The sequence below is a fragment of the Oryzias latipes genome, chromosome 24 (genome assembly GCF_002234675.1).
Source record: "Oryzias latipes chromosome 24, ASM223467v1".
In the NCBI taxonomy this organism is placed as follows: Eukaryota; Metazoa; Chordata; class Actinopteri; order Beloniformes; family Adrianichthyidae; genus Oryzias; species Oryzias latipes.
The window spans coordinates 1,167,416-1,183,959 of record NC_019882.2 but is presented as its reverse complement, the minus strand read 5'-3'; the positions used below and the strand labels follow the sequence as shown (position 1 = coordinate 1,183,959).

Genomic DNA, 16,544 nt, shown 5'->3' with positions numbered 1-16,544 from the left:
GGCCCGGCTGTGTTGATAGGAGGAGGAGGGGGGGGGCTGACTGAGGAGCGTCTCTGCCAGAAAAAGGTCCAGAGGGACGGGATTGATGCCACAGAACTTCCAGGCAAAGCTCGGTCCGGACAATCAGACACCGTCAACAACAAGCGGATTAGATCCGGGTCAGAGGTCATGAGTGACCCCCCCATGAAAAGTTACAGATAATAAGTGTGAGTGGATGTTTGCTTAATTAAATGTGATCGTTTTTGGTGCCAATTTGACTCACTAATGAAATGAAACATGCAGATAAAAACCTAAAATGATCAGAAGTTATGGTCATAGAACAGAAACTAAACCAGCTTTATTGACGGAAACGAACACAAGACAAAGCAAAAAGAAAAGGGGAAGTTAAACAGGTTCCCGGGTTCACTGCCACATTCATCGTCCCGTGTAACGAGGAGACAAGCCTATTGACCGGCCGTCCAAAAGGACATGCAGGGGCACAAATCAAAGCCCCCCAGTTCCCATCAACCAGACTGTCTGCTGGAAGCGGGATTTAGGAGGCAGGTGACAGATGTGGGCGGAGCCCAGATTCAACCAGATACACCTGAATGACTTCCTCCAGGATCGTTCATTACAGTTCAATATCTTCATTTATAGAACTCAGGTCTCACCCCCTCACATGTGTCTCATCCGTTCCCATGACAACAAGAACCAGCTCCTGGGTTCTGGGGGTGGTTTTTGTGATTTCCTTCTGAAATGAATGATGGGACGCCCGCAGCTTCCTCTGCAGTAAAACACGAAGGAAGATGCTGTTCACGGTTCCCACGGCGACTGCAGCTGTGATGAACGTCTGCTCTGCAGCTCGGCGAGGAACCTTCAGCAGAAATCGATCCGTTGGAATCAGAAGCAGGTGCTGCCACGGGTCCACCTTTTCTGGGCCGAGCTTGTTCTTCTAGCGGACCCGTCACAGCAGAAGGTCGGAGGAAGTTTAGATCTGAGTATTGACTAAACTTGAATACATCAATAGAACCACAGTTATGGACATTCAAATGAGATAAACAAATCATTAGTCACCCTTCCTATTAGTTTCCCTGGGTTGACATTAATCTGCTTTTCCTTATTTGACTCCTGAGGTCTTTAGAATTAATGACGTGGATTTTTTTTTTCTGACTTTTCCCGCTGAGTTTGAAGGAAAAACAGTTTGAAGGATGGATTGATTGGACTTTTCGCCCAGTTTCCAAAGTCATAAAGTGAGCTGACGCTGCCCCCTAGTGGCCAAAGGTGTTCAACTGAAGGATGCTGACGGGGGCTTTGTGTGGGGGCTCGATGCCATATTTTGAGGGGCTCCTGGTTTATCAAACTGGAGGGGGGGGGTCCTTTTTATAAATGACAAAGATGAAACACTTCACCAGGAAAAAACAGCCAGATAACAGATTAGGTTTGTTAAACCGTTTCATTGTTAAGAAAAACACTTTATTCCTGTTTTAGTGCCTATTTGCTTATATAATGTAGCTTTTGAATATTTACAATGACTGACTTACAATGTTGTGATGTTTTTAAACATACAACAATTTTAACTTTTTATTTTTGACCGCAGCATATTTTAGTTCTTTTCAAAATAAAATACATCCTCCTGCTGCAGCAGATTTGAAGGTTTCAAGATTATTTTTATTGTCAAATGTGCAATAGATACAAAAAATAGGAATAAGAAAATGTGAAATATAGTAAATAGAATTACATTGTACACTATAAGAACAATATAAAGCTATAAAGTCAAAAATGTAATTTTGAAGACTTTTAAAGATGACGACTTTGATGTAGACTCCATTTTTTTAAAGGAATCTATATGAAGGTAAATCTAATAATTCCATGTTTGAAGAAGTTTGAGTCTGAACAGAAGTTTGTGCAGAATTCAACTCTTACCATGTTTTTGTTTTTCTTTTAGCTCATTTATCTTAAATGTTAGAAAACGAAGTGACTAAACTTGATGAACTAAAACTACAAATCCGTCATTCCTTCAGCGTTTCAACAGCCGCAATAGGGGAATGAAGGAGCCTCTTGGTTTAGTGGTCTGCCCTCTTTCCTATAGCCTGGTTCGAATCCCTGCCGTGTGGACCTTCACGTTCTCGTCGTGGGTCCTCTCCAAAGAAATATTTTTTTCTCAAATATGCGTGACGAGACAGGACAGTAGAATTTCCGACCGCCCTTGAAGGCAGCAGCAGCTGCGGTCTCCGGAAGGAGGGCGTTCCGCTGGAGAGCCGCACTCTGCGGGTCTGTCCGCCGTCATGCGTGTCCGCTGATATCCGCGTGGACGCGGCTCGCCTGCTTTCCCAGAACTCCTCCAGTCACCGAGCCTTCTCCTCACGGCTGCCCGGCCCGGAGGCCCCGCTGCCGGCCGAGAGGAGGCCGGGCTACCGACATGGAGGCTGGCCGTCCTCACGGAGGGAGTGAGCGGGACGACGGGAGGCGATCCCGCACCTCCTCCTCCTGAACGCAACACGGACTCCTGTTTACGTCTGCAGGTAAACAACAACATCTCCAGCATCCATCAAAGGCGCCGCGGCGGAAGTCTGTCTTTGATCTTTGTGTCATTGTCTATGGTTTCTGTCATTCATGAAAACAACGGAGATGCCTTCAGGTCCCACTTTGTTCGTCGGAAACGGGAGATTTAACAACAGAAAACAGATAATCAATGGAAATAATTGAAACAAAACACTGTAAAAATGTTCAAAGATAATTTTCAAAATCTCTCATTATTCATTATGTTATTTTACTGCCTCCTATTCCCTCTCAAGCTGTTATATTATTAGATACAATGCTGTGTGTAATATCTAATATCTGATTAGTAGCAGGTATGTCCAAATATTTTCTCTTTATTTTATACTTCAATCATGAAATAATCGTCTAAATACTTTCAATATTTCTATGCATTTGTCTTTTTTTCTTCGTTTGTTTTGCTGACGTGAGCTTGAAATAAACTAAGATTCAGGAGGAAGATTTTGGTGCATTTTAATGCAATAAATGATTTTTTTTTAATTCAGTGTTTGTGGAAAAGTCTGGATCCAGAATAAAACATGTGAGTTTTATCATCACACATGTAAAACTGATGTTCTCAGACAGTAAATGTGGTTCCATTCAACAGGCTGGGGGGCAGAAAACATCATTAATGGGGTCAAATAGGATTTCTAGATTGCTGCCATTAAATCTAGATCTAGCCAATTTAGATTTTAGACTTTTCTTTTCCTTTATGAAACTTTTAACAAGTTAAAATCCACATCCTACATGTGAAGTTCATGATCCAGAAAAAAACCCAAAACGATCCAGGAAGTCATATTCAATTACAATTTAGATTCTCATTTTGTACAATCATTTTTAATGTTGCATTTCTGTTCATTTCAACATTTAATAAATCTTTTGCTTTTCCTAACACTAAATAATTTTGATCAGAAGATTTAATTAAGTGAAAGTCTTCCGTTTAAAACAGTAAATGTAAAAAAGTTGAGGCTCCTTAATGATCGTTTTGTTTCTTTTTCTGTTGACATTTTTAAACCAAAGACATGTTTTATTTAGAACATGCTTAAACATTTTCTTACAATAATATTTAGATTAAATAACTTTTCTCAAGGATTCAATCATCACTTGATTTGGGAGAATTCTGAGTTTGAAGCTCATGTTTTTTTAACCACAGGGGCAGAAATGCATTGTGGTCCGGCGGCTGCAGCTGCAGGACCGATGGGCCCTCCTATGGACTTCAGTGGGGGGGGCATGTCACCTCTGGACGCGCCGCGAAAGAGGAAGTCTCAACGGAAAGATGCAGCGCCGGGTAATGTGGTGAAATGTGCTCCTGATCTGGCTCAGACCGGGATTTGATCCTGAAAAAGGACTAAAATCCGCTTAAATCAGCAGAGCGGGACGGATGGGATCGTGGTCCGTCCCCCACTGATGAGGGAGCAGCTTCCCTCCCAGAATCAGACGTCCCGTCGTCGTGGTAACATTGTCGGCATCAAACCGCCAAAACCACCTGTCAGAAGAAAAGGGGTAAAAACGTGAGGGGGGGGGGGGGGGTCTCGTCACCTGTCCAAAGGGCTGCTGGTCTTTTTTCTGGATCATCCTGCTCTACCTGCTGCTGTGGATCACTCAGATCAGGGCTGGCAAACAAACAGAGGGTTAACTCAGGCTCACTCATGAGTAAAAATAAGAATGTTTAGAGAGAAAAAAACATTTCTAGTCCATACCTGTGGAGAGTTATGATTTCTTAAAGAAATAACCAAAATGCGCAACTCAGCCACTAGGGGGAGCAAAGGAAAAGCAAAACAGGTGTATGGAATTACAAATCTGCCAATAAGTGAAAGGGCGTAAAGACAACTAAGCGGGCGTATTTAGAAACTGAGTGAGTGAACCTTAAAACTGTGATGGCGCAATTCTAACCAAGCGACCCCGTATTTTACAACTGAACGGCTGAAATCCTAACTGAGCAGGGATCCTGCTCGGTCAGTTCTCTTTTGGGCCCTCACCTGGATTTACGCTCAGTGTTAAGGGGGCGTTTTTGTCACTTGGGGGCAGGAACATTTCTGGTTGATCTGATTGGCTGAAATGTACATCTCAAGCAGCGGGGCGGGACTTTCATTTTGGGGCTTTAATAAAAAAAAGGAACGGCGGCTGTAACGTGGATTAAAAGCATTAAAACGGTAACAAATGCAGTGATTTTCACATGAGAAAAACATAGAGCACAGAAAAACCCGCTGCACTTTCTTACCTTAGTTTTGGGTCGTTGGTTAATGTTTTAATCCACTTTACATCCGCGTTTGCACATGTGGGGGCAAACAAGTTTGACACAAAGAGCCGACATGTCTAACTGTGAAAGTCAAAGAGCCACACCACACACTGACCTTCCACACAGACACACAATTAAAGCCATATTATTTCTCATAACCCCCTCCTCTCCTTACAACAGCACTGGATTAAACGGCGCCGTTTCAGTTCTGAGTGTTTTTTCTGTATTTAACGTAAACACACATACCGGTGAAACGTGCACGCTGGTGTGTGCTTAAAAAAGGCAGCGAGCGCAAAACTGAGTTGGTTGTGATTTATTTTTTCAGTCATCAATCAGCATTTATAATCCATCAAAGTCCTCATCTTCTGCATCTGGAAACAGCTGGGCTACATCTCTATCAGACATGCCAGCTTCCCTTTCCTCATCAGACTCCGTCTCTTTGCTATGCGGCTCCTAAGAACAGTGAAAGCAGACACCTCAGGCCAAGTTTAAGTCCTGCAGTCCCAGAGTGTGGCGTAACTCGCCGGTTCTGAGTCCTGGTAAGGGGGGAGGATGATCAGCTGTTCACTGTCATCTGCTGGAAGTTGCAGCGCTCAGCCTCGAGTCGATCTTCCAACACAGGCCTTTCCTTTTCCGCGGAAACTCAGCTGCTGCTGCGTCTTCTTGTCTTGTCGGAGTTGGTTTTCCAGCGTCCTCACTTGCGAACCATGGATTCATTATTTTAAATTCTCTGGCAGCTGTTCGATAAGATCTCCACAGATTCAGACTTCCTGCTTCAAAAACTTCTGATCAACGTTCAAATGTGTCAGCAAGTATCTCAATACTTTTCTATTAACACAGAGAGTGAACCACAAATACATTTCTGAAGAAAAAAGATCGTTTTATCAGAATTGTTCGCTTCAACCGGTGAATGCAGACATGCAGTAGCCGGCTGTCAAGGGAGCGTCAACAAAGTGCAACCTCTGCGAACTGTGAAACACCACTGTGTAAAAATCAATAACCTCACAAAAAATGCATAAAATTATTATAAAGCATATTCTTGTTACAATACATATTTTTTAGGAAAGTCCATCTTTATTTTATCTTGTTGCATATACTTTTTCAAATTTTAATAGATATGAATCATGACTAAAGTTATCAGTAACTTGACATGACCTTATTGTCATACTAAAATAAAGAATGTCAATAGTTGTTTGTACATTGTTTATTTTTAGGAATTTTTCATATTTACAAATGGATCAGATTTGGTCAAAAATCCTCAATAGCTCTGAAAATGCTAGAATTTATTTTACATAATCTTTATTGTAGTAGGAAATAAGGTCATGATTAGTCAGTACAGGAAGTTTTGTGTCAGTAACTACAGCATCTTCAAAGCTATTGAGCATTTATGTTATGTTTCATATCTCTATTAAATTTTAAAACTATAAGCAAGAAAATAGAGGTTGACTTTCTAAACAAAATTTAGTATAATAATAATGTAGCATGACTATGCTGACGAGTCTTCATTACCAGTTCATATAAATATAGACATATATTCACTTTTTAAAAGTTCACTGATTTTTACAGAATGCTGTTTCACAGAGGTTGCACTTTTCTGACGGTCCCTTGACAGCCGGCTCGCTGCTCTGTTTGCATTTACAGCTTAAAACAAACAATTCTGATTAAAAGACAATAAAATGAACTTTTTTCTTTTGAAATGCGTTTGTAGTTCACTCTCTGTGTTAATACAAAATGAGTGAGATACTTGCTGACACATTTGAAAGTTTATCAGAAGAGTTATTGAAGCAGGAAGTCCAAAGCTGTGAAGATCTAATTTAACCGAACCACAGCTGCTCTATTCCCGTGTTCCTCCGCGTAGCTGATAGCTGCAGTTTAAACTATGCCTCATAATCGTGTCTCTTTGCATTTCCAGGGTTTCCAAACGACGTTGTTCTGCATTATTCATATATCTGCACCTTTGTACTATGGAGGGGGGGGGGGGGTCCTCTCCCCTCTCCATATCGTCATCATGCTGTTCTCTCCTAGATCCTCTTTACTGAAGTCACGCAATAACACATTAGGGCCTCTCTGTACATTTTGGAGAAAATGTAAGACTTTCACCTTACGGTTGTGAAAGTACTGACTATAGAAAATATGATAAAAGCCAGAGAGCGACATGCAGCTCAAGAGCCGCCTGCCCCCCCCCCCCGCCCCCACTGAATAATGAAAGTCCCGCCCCTCTGCCTCGTTGATAACAGATGCAAATTTCAGCCAATCAGATCAACCAGAAAGGTTCCTGCCCCAAAAGTGACAAAAACGCCCCCTTAACACTGAGCGTAAATCCACATGAGCGCGCAAAAAGGAATTGACCGCGCAAGATCACTTCTCAGTTAGGATTGCGCTTGCGCGGTTTTAAGGTTCACTCACTCAGTTCCTAAATACGCCCGCTTAGTTGTCTTTACGCCCTTTCAGTTTATGGCAGAAACGTAATTCCATACAGGTGAAGCATCTCTGCACGTGCCAAAAAACAAAGCTTACAGCTCTGCATCTGGGTAAGATGCAGTTTGGTTCCCGGTGAGCATCATCACTGTTGTGTTGCTATAAGAATCTGTGGTCACCCCCTGACCTGGTTTGGACGCGGGGCATCAGCGTCCAGCCTGAACTCCATCCAGCAGCTAACCATTTCTCATGATTTTAGGACTTTATCACCAAAAGTCTTTGACTTTTATGGATTTATTCTCATAAAATGTTGAGTTTTATTGTCATGGGATGAGCAAAACCTCGTTTTTCCTCCTTTAGCTGTTCAGAAAATACCTGAGAGTTCCAGCGAGCTAAACCCAGGGGAGTGTCCAGAGGTGAGAATGAACGTGTTCTTCACAAAGAACCACAAAAACACCCGTTTGTCATCAGCATAGATCTCCCACTCCTGCCTGTTTCAGCATGAAGACTCAGAGGATCAAGACGCTGTAAAGATGAAACAAGGGTGTGGGGGGAAGAGGTGAGGGGCCACTTGTTTTAAATATAAAGTCAGACCCCCCCCCCTCCCTTAAAGAGCATTGATCTAGGACCATGTGGTGACCCCCCCCCCCCCCCCATCCAAACCTCAACAGTCTGATTTAGTATCAGTGATGTTTTAAAAGCTGAATTCTGTTTTTCTTTGTCATCAGGTATGAGGATCTCCAGAATGTTTCCATAGCAACCGTGGATTATCCATCTACCAGCTGCTCATTAGCATCCTCCGAAGGTTTGGCCAACAGGTCCCTCACTCAACCAAGCTCTGGGGGCAAAGGTCTTTGGCATCAAGGTGGAGGAGGCAGGGAGCATCCTGACCTCCAGGACCAGAGCTGGAGCTCCAGCAGACATTCAGAACCAGAACCTTGGAGCCCGATTACAGACCAGCCGCAGGACCACGTCTGGAGCTCTGGCACAGACGGGGCCCGACATCTCAGTCAAGAGCGGCCATGGCTGTCAGGAGGAGACGGCAGCCATCTCGGACCGGGACAGGCCTGGATGACGGGCCGGGACCAGGCGCCTGAGCAAGGCTGGGCAGGAGAGCCGGAGCAGAGTCCGGTCTGGAACGGAGGACGAGATCCAGAGGGAGAGGGGGGACCGGTGCAGATGTGGGGTGAGGAGCAGGGCTGGGGCGAGGCGAGCAGAGGACGCGGAAACATCCGGAAGCCTGGTAAGAAGCAACGATCATGCATGTATTCAGAACGTGCACGTCAATATGGGTTTTATTTCATTACGAGCAAAAATGGAACAAAACCCTCCTGCCAATAACTTCATGCTGCCACCAGGGGGCAGAAACATCTGGATGTGACCATTCTGTCTTAGATTCGTAACATCATAAAATCAACAATTTGATAGATTAAAGTCGTAAATCTGTGCTTCAAAAAGTCTATTTTACAAGTTAAAAGTTGTGTTTTTCAAAATAAAATGTCTCATCTAACTTTTAAAAGGTTTTAACAAAGAAACACGGCATGTTTGATTTATGTGTCAGACAATTCAAATCCATCTGCTGAACAATGGCACCGAATCTGTACTTTTATTCTTCATTAAAAATGTATTTATTTTAGGGAAAAATGTTTTTCCCTTAAATAAAAGGGGGGGGGGGGGAATCACAGACTACCATATTATTTTCCTCAATTTTTAAACTTTATTCAAATATTTTAACCATTTTATCTCAAAGGTTTTTCAATTATTTTATCTTAAACTCTTACACTTGACTCTCTTGAACACAACTTGTTAAAAATTATTAAATGCATTTTAAATTTTTACTTCAGGAAAGCTAAGCCTTTTTTTATACTCATTTTACGACTATTCCCATATAAATTTGACTTTAAAATAATTGTAAGACTATTCTCCAAAGATTTTATTCAAGTAAAACTGACTTTAAAAACAATTGTTCATTATCATAAATCTTTGTCTTTTGTCATAGTTTTCCAACTTATTCTCTGAACGTTACTTTTAAAACATTAGCAACATTAGATTTCTCTCATCTTTGAGACTTTACTCATTTGGTTTGTTTTTTTCTTGTGGCCCAAATCCTCCATCATATGACGACACCTGCATAAAAGTCACGGTTTATATTCCTCTCAAAGCTAGTTTTACTCCTCAAATCAGAATAATCTTCCAGGTTCTGATGCGACCCGGGCTGGAAAAACCTCGGTTCAGTGTGAAGATCAGAAACCTCCGGTTCTCCCGCTGAAGAAGGAGCCTCCTCTGTATCCTCCAGGTGAGCTCAGGCAGAGATCAGGCGAGCAAAAACCTCAAATATCCCCAACAATTCCTTTCTATCGGCATCAAACAGGAAGTCAAGAGGAGCGCTGGCAGATCCAGATCGTGGCCAAGGGGAGAGTGACCTGCCCAAAATGCAGAAGTGTGAGCAGGAAGACTGTGGAGGGGCTAAAGAAACACATGGAGAACTGCAGACTGGTGAGCACTCAACAGAAATGTCTCATCACTTTAAGGTACAAAAATACTCTAAATTAGACAGGATGGCCTGAAAGTTCTGGCTTTTCAAAATAAAAGCAAGTAAAACCTCTTTCATAAGTATTTATTTGATTGAGCCTTTAGCCATGCACAGAAGGGCTTCCAGTCTGCAGTTTGGTGGGAGAACGGGTCAGACGTGGGGTCATGTGTTGCAGGAACCCTTCACCTGCCAGCACTGTGGGAAGCAGCTCAAGTCTTCCACAGGCATGAAGTACCACATCATGGCCGACCACAGCCACCTGGTGAGACCTTCGGCTCTGCCGTCGGGTTTTTAGATGGATCAGACCTCCTGATCAACATTTGGTGACCTTTCTCTGAAATTGTCTTATAATTAAAACCCTTTTTATTGACATCAAATCAGGGGCTCTTATTTTGAAAAGAGTAAATATTTGATGCTAAATGTGACATTTGACGTAAGGATTGGAAAACGTTCAGGTTATCGTCACTTGTCACCAAGTCTGCTCCGATCATCTTTGGATCCATTTTTAAGGAGTTTCCAGACGTCTGTCATTTTTAGCCAAAACAAATGAGAAAAAGAAAACTATTTCTAGGACATGACAAAAGTCAGAAATACTCCAAATCTTCCAACAGCACATGAATGCAGAGTAACTTTCTGCACCTAAACAAAGGTCATTTTATCTGCAGTGCATGTCTATGGGGACCAACCAGAAAAGAAAATGTTAACGAGTATTATCAAAGGATTCCAGATTAAAAAGTTACAAACTGAGATGAAAGGACGTTTGGAGGATTTCTTTTAGCCACTTTTCCTTTCATCTTCAGCCAACGGTGAATGACACTGAGGAGCTGGATGATCATGCCGTGAAGGACAAACTCCGGAAAATTCTGAAGCGACTGGGAAAACTAAAATGCTCCAAAGAGGTGAGTCTGCTTGAAGCTGCTCCAGTCCTCTGGCAGAGATGATTCAGTGACACGCCTTCCTTCCCCAGGGCTGCACCGCTGCCTTCACCAGCATCATGGGTTACGTGTACCACATGAAGAAGTGCGGGAAGGAGCCGTCGGAGCTGGAGAAGATGCTGCTGAACTGCTCGCACTGCGGGAAAGCCTACAAGTCCAAGGCTGGTCTGGAGTATCACCTGAGATCTGAGCACGCTCCTGTGAGGCCTCCGTCCGTCACGTCTTTAAACGCACTCATCCCCCTCGGATGGAACGTTTTAAGTCCTGTCCTGCATCTTCATACTCAGACCCCCCAGGAAACTGAGGAAGACGAGGGGCAGAAGGCCCAGAAGGACGCCAACCCCGAGAGGACGGCCAGCGGCAGAGTGCAGCGGGCCTCGGCTCAGGTGGCCAACTTCCACCTGGCTGAGATCGCCAACAACGAGCTTCCCAAAGACTGGCCCAAGAGGAAGTTCCAGTCAGACCTGGTTCCAGACGACCAAAAGGCAGGAGGAGATCCACTTTTCCACACGCTCAGATTCTTTAGAAACCATGGAAAGTTAGGGATTAACGTGTCCTCCTCAGCTGAAGTACGCTCGGCCCGGTCTGCCCGCCTTCAGCCAGGACGTCCTGAGGAAGTGGAAGAACGAGGTGAAGCTGCAGAGAAAAGTCCAGTGTCCCAACCAGGTAGAAGCAGCTCCTGATGGGAGTTTGAGTTTCTCTGAACAGTTGCTGCATCCTGATGAGCCAAACCATCAAATCCCTAAATGTGGAGTTCCAACCAGCATGAATGGAAGCAGATTTCCTCTTATGTAATGAGAAAAAGCAAAACGTCAGTCAGGAAGGGAACCTGCAGGTCATCATCCACGTCTCCCCTGCAGACGGATGTTGAGATTTGGAGGATTGACTCATCAGGAACCTCCTTCAGATGCAGACACTTGTGATGTCATCCTCTCTGTTTCAGGGCTGCAGCTGCGTCTACAGCAGCGTTTCAGGGCTGAAGGCTCACCTGGGCCTGTGCACAAAGGTGAGTCATCTTCTGTCCGGTTGATAACTGGATACTGTACTTTTGAATACTTGAGTAGTTTTTAAGCTAATTTGAATAATAACAAACCCGAGAACAGTGAGGTTTTAATGGCTGAACTTTGTTTACGCCCCGTTTTTAGGGCGAATTTGAGGCGGGAAAATACCGATGCCTCATCTGCAACAAGGAGTTCAACTCTGAGAGTGGAGTCAAGTATCACATCAACTCTGTGCATTCACAGGTATCACTCTCTGGGTTGTTTGGGGCTCCTGAACAAGCCGAGGGGTCAAATTTACCCCCCTGGTATTTTGTTTCTCTTCAGTCCAAAATGAATAAACAATGAAATTTCAAATGAGCTTTAATTCCCAGAAGAAAAGTCTTCAGTGTTAAACGTCTGTGTCTGAACAGGACTGGTTTGTGACAAACAAAAAAGCCTTCAAGAAGTTTGAGAGCTTCCTGAAGAACCGGCCGAAGGAGATGCGTCCGTCTGCGCAGAAGCTGGTTCAGTACCCCCAACACCCCCCTCAGCACCTCCTGCAGCAGCAGCAGCCGCCGCCGCATCACCTCCAGCACTTCCACTACGCAGAGAACCAGACCCTCCAACCGCTGGCCGACCCCCTCCTGCAGCAGCTCCACTACACCCCCCTGGAGCCGGCCTCCGGGCTGACCTGGGTGGACATGGACCGGGGGGAGACGGTGCCGTCACCCGGGCACATCAGCATGTCCGTGGCTGCAGTGAGTAAGGTGGAGGAGGACAGCGGCGGCCAGATGATGGATTTTACAATGAGGGTGAAGGAGGAGGCAGACGGGGAGTCGGGGGATGGGACGGCTTTTGCTTTCAGCGGAGGAGCCGCTGAAGGAAACGCCAGCAACACCAGCAGCTCCTCCACGGAGCCGAAGGACGGGCAGAGGCTGAGCCAGCTGTGGAATCTGAAACCAGCGGCCATGATGGAGCCCTGACAGCCAGGGGGAGGAGCCTGAACGGCACCTGGGGCAGCATTCCAGACGACTCGCGTGGAGAAGGACTAACGAACGGAAACGTTCACGTCATCCAGAGGGCGGAGCAGCTGAGGACAGAGCAGTTTGGAAGATGGACTCTGAAGGACCCTCAGGCTGTGGACCTGACATCACTGCCCTCAAACATCCCTGTGTGGACTTTCTGTTAAAACCTTTATCAAGTCAAGAATCTGTTGAGCCTGTGGATGTAAATATGCATCAAACATCTTCTGCTCCAAATCTACCTTCATTTATCACCTGAAAGCAGAAACAAATGAAATTCAGGCATCATGGGGTTAAATAACCCAACATGAAGATTGTTTTACTCATTAGCTTAGCTGCTAGATTCATTTTGTCAGACATGTCTACCTCTGAGCTACTTTTAATTATTTAAGGAAATGGGATTTTTTTTTCTGTTTCCACGCCGTCACATGACATCATCCATGATTAAATAGGGTTTTTATTCTGTGTGAGAAGACTGTTGTATTCATAGTACGGACTCCAATGTGTGTGTGACATGATTGCATCTATGTTGTCCAGTTACACAATACATTTTGTAGACAAACAAAGAAAGTCTAACATTAAAACCTGTAAAAAGGCCTTTTAGGGCCGTTTTTCCTCTTCCTGTGAACAGACACTCATGAGGAGCTAGAACTGTTCTGTAACCTCAGTTTCATCTACAAAAAGCCTGATTGTTTATTAAAATGTCATTTTTCCAAACCAAATTGAGTTATTTGTGTTTGTTCTGCCAGTTCAGCAGAATGTCACCAAATTAAAATATGCCATTGCTTAAAGAAAAGCAGTTCAACAAAAATAAAACCCTCAGGTCCAGCTGTGGCTTTCATTACCATCAAAATGATTTGATGCTAAAAACTAAAGTATTAAAAAGCAGACTGAATATTCAAACAGATATAAAAACAAAGAGGGTGAATGTAGAACTCTTTCAGATGATTTAATTATTTTAGAGTTGATGGCCTCGTGTTCCAGTAGAAGGTTAGGACTCAGCGGCGGTTCTGCAGGAACGCCACAGTGGTTTACCGTTTCTGATGGTACCTTTGGTTCGGTTCTGGTTTTACGTCAGATATTCACCCGACAACCCTCTGCATTTACCCGGACTTGGGACCGGCACATGAAAGCACTGGTGCTCCGTGTGGTTGCATTACCCTAACCAAACCTTAATTTTAGGAATACTGGCACACTTGAATATGTTTACGTCGCCCAGTAAAATTAAATATTTCTCCCATGTATTTTAAAACGTATCACACTTCAGTTTTTAATACATTTGCGCTGAAAACACTGTTTAGTGAAAGATAAATCAGGATTTTTTTCTTTTTTTATATTAGTCATCAAGTTTAAATAAACTTGAATTTTTTTTTCTTTTTGAGAAATAAACTCCCAAATTTATTCTGCAATACAACTCGTCTTTAAAAACATTTTGCTTTGACAGTCAGAAATTAACTAGAATTGTAAATAATTTGGGGAAAAAAAAATATTTATATGGAATTTAAACAGTATAGCACCTTTTGAAACAACTCAGATTAAAGTTGTTTTACAAATAATTGTAAAGTTAAAAAAATGCTAAACTGAAAATGTTAAAAATAATCAGGATTATCCACAAGTTTTATCGTTTTCAAAAACAAAGATTATGAAAATGAGAAACTATCTAGAAAAGAAATTAGGGAAGAGGACCAGAGAAAAAATGATTTAAATTATACCTGAGATGCATAGAATAAGCAGAAAAGGAAACAACACAACAACTACACAACTGTCAAACTGAAAGTGCTGTGGGATTCTTCAGGGTAGTTGACTGAAATGCCCCCAATAATAAAAAATAAAATACAAATAAAAGCCCCAAGGCAATGAGAATGCCCCACATAGGAATATGCCCCAACGAGATGAAATGCCCCAAACCAATGCAATCAAAATGCCCCAAAATAAGGGGAAATGCCCCAAACAAAATTATCGTGAAATTAAAATCTTTAAGGCATCATTTAATGATTTCATTTAATGAAATGCCCCAATGCAATGAAAATGCCCCACACAAGGAAAATGCCCCTACATAAGGAAAATGCCCCAACGAGGTGAAATGCCGACCCAATGAAATGTTCCACACAAGTAAATGTTCAGGGCATCGTAATGCCCCAAATAGTCTAAGTGTGGCATATAAGTTTTCAAGCAAGGAAAATGCCCCGACCCAATGCAATCAAAATACACCAAAGCAATGAAAATGCCCCAACACAAGGGAATTGCCCCAACATGAGGGAAATGCCCCAACGCAATGCAATCAAAATGCCCCAACGCAATTAAAATGCCCCAACCCAATGCAATCAAAATGCCCCAACATAAGGGAATTGCCCCAACATGAGGAAAATGCCCCGACCCAATGCAATCAAAATACACCAAAGCAATGAAAATGCCCCAACATAAGGGAATTGCCCCAACATGAGGGAATTGCCCCAACCCAATGCAATCAAAATGCCCCAACGCAATGAAAATGCCCCAACATAAGGGAATTGCCCCAACATGAGGGAAATGCCCCAACCCAATGCAATCAAAATGCCCCAGCGCAATTAAAATGCCCCAACCCAATGCAATCAAAATGCCCCAACGCAATTAAAATGCCTCAACGAGATGAAATGCCCCAAACAAAATCGTGGCAATACAATTTTCAAGGCAATGAGTATGCCCCACACAAGGAAAAGTTCCAGGCAACAAAATGCCCCACACAAAATTATCGTGGCAATGAAAATGCTCCAACACAATCAAAATACCCCAACGCATGGGAAATGCCCTACACAAGGAAATGTTTAAGGCATTAAAATGCCCCAAACAATAAAGTTATCGTGGCAATAAAATCTTTAAGGCACTGAATGTGCCCCAAATGCAAGGAAATGTTTCTAGACAATGAAATGCCCCAATGCAATGAAAATGCCCCACACAGGGAAATGTTGAAGGCAATGAAATGCCCCCTAATAGTGAAATTATTGTGGCAAATAAGTTTTCAAGCAAGGAAAATGCCCCAACCCAATGCAATCAAAATACAAAGCAATGAAAATGCCCCAACACAAGGGAAATGCCCCAACGCAATTAAAATGCCTCAACGAGATGAAATGCCCGAAACAATAAAATCGTGGCAATACAATTTTCAAGGCAATTAGAATGCCCCACAAAAGTAGTGTTCCAGGCAATAAAATGCCCCTCACAAAATTATCGTTTCAATGAAATGCCCCAACGCAATGAAAATGGCCTACATAAGGAAATGTTCCAGGCATTATAATGCCAATGCAATGAAATGTTCCAGGCAATAAAATTATTGTGGCAATAAAAGGCAAGACGCCCCAACCCAATCCAAATGCCCCAACGCAAGAGAAATGCCTCAGTGAGATGAAATGCCCCTAACAATAAAATTATCGTGACAATACAATTTTCAAAGCAATGAGAATGCCCCACACAAGTGTTCTAGGCAATAAAATGCCACCAACGAAAAGAAACTGCCCACACAATGAAATGTTCAAGGAATTAAAATTCCCCAAATAGTGAAATTATTGTGGCAATAAAGTTTTCAAGCAAGGAAAATGCCCGATGCAATGACAATGTTCCAGGCAATGAAATGCCCCCATGCAATAGAAAAATGCCCCAACACAATCAAAATGCCCCTACATAAAGAAAATGCCCCAACGAGATTAAATGCCCCAAACAATAAAATTATCGTGGCAATATAATTTAAGGCAATGAGAATGCCCCACACAAAATTATCGTGGCAATGAAAATGCCCCAACGCAATGGAGTGTTCCAGACAAAATTATTGTAGCAAAAATTTTTTAAAGGCAATAAAAATGCCCCAACACAAAGAAACAGCCCACACAAGGAAATGTTTAAGGCATTAAAATGCCCCAAACAATAAAA

General features: G+C 43.0%; 1 protein-coding gene across 2 annotated transcripts; it reads left to right on the top strand.

Moving 5' to 3' along the window:
• The first annotated feature begins 1,832 nt into the window (after nt 1–1,832).
• On the top strand, nt 1,833–13,363 carry znf512 (zinc finger protein 512). 2 transcript variants are annotated; one of them, XM_023953181.1, is made up of 15 exons: nt 1,833–2,501; nt 3,668–3,802; nt 7,532–7,587; nt 7,672–7,730; nt 7,900–8,414; nt 9,369–9,467; nt 9,543–9,667; nt 9,880–9,966; nt 10,505–10,603; nt 10,672–10,839; nt 10,927–11,124; nt 11,204–11,305; nt 11,583–11,645; nt 11,785–11,883; nt 12,051–13,363. In XM_023953181.1, the coding sequence occupies exons 2-15, from the start codon at nt 3,676–3,678 to the stop codon at nt 12,600–12,602; spliced, it is 2,349 nt and encodes a 782-aa protein (XP_023808949.1). In that variant the 5' UTR covers nt 1,833–2,501; nt 3,668–3,675; the 3' UTR covers nt 12,603–13,363. The 2 variants fall into 2 exon arrangements, with proteins under 2 accessions (XP_023808949.1, XP_023808950.1); XM_023953182.1 differs by lacking the exons at nt 1,833–2,501; nt 3,668–3,802 and adding an exon at nt 7,165–7,306.
• The last annotated feature ends 3,181 nt before the right edge of the window (nt 13,364–16,544 follow it).

Bases quoted from the DNA above. Each gene is read 5' to 3' on its own strand.
- znf512 (XM_023953181.1), top strand. From the start codon at position 3,676: ATGCATTGTGGTCCGGCGGCTGCAGCTGCAGGACCGATGGGCCCTCCT. The intron at 10,840-10,926 runs GTGAGGCCTCCG...CTTCATACTCAG, and splicing joins TGAGATCTGAGCACGCTCCT to ACCCCCCAGGAAACTGAGGA. The intron at 11,306-11,582 runs GTAGAAGCAGCT...TCTCTGTTTCAG, and splicing joins AAGTCCAGTGTCCCAACCAG to GGCTGCAGCTGCGTCTACAG.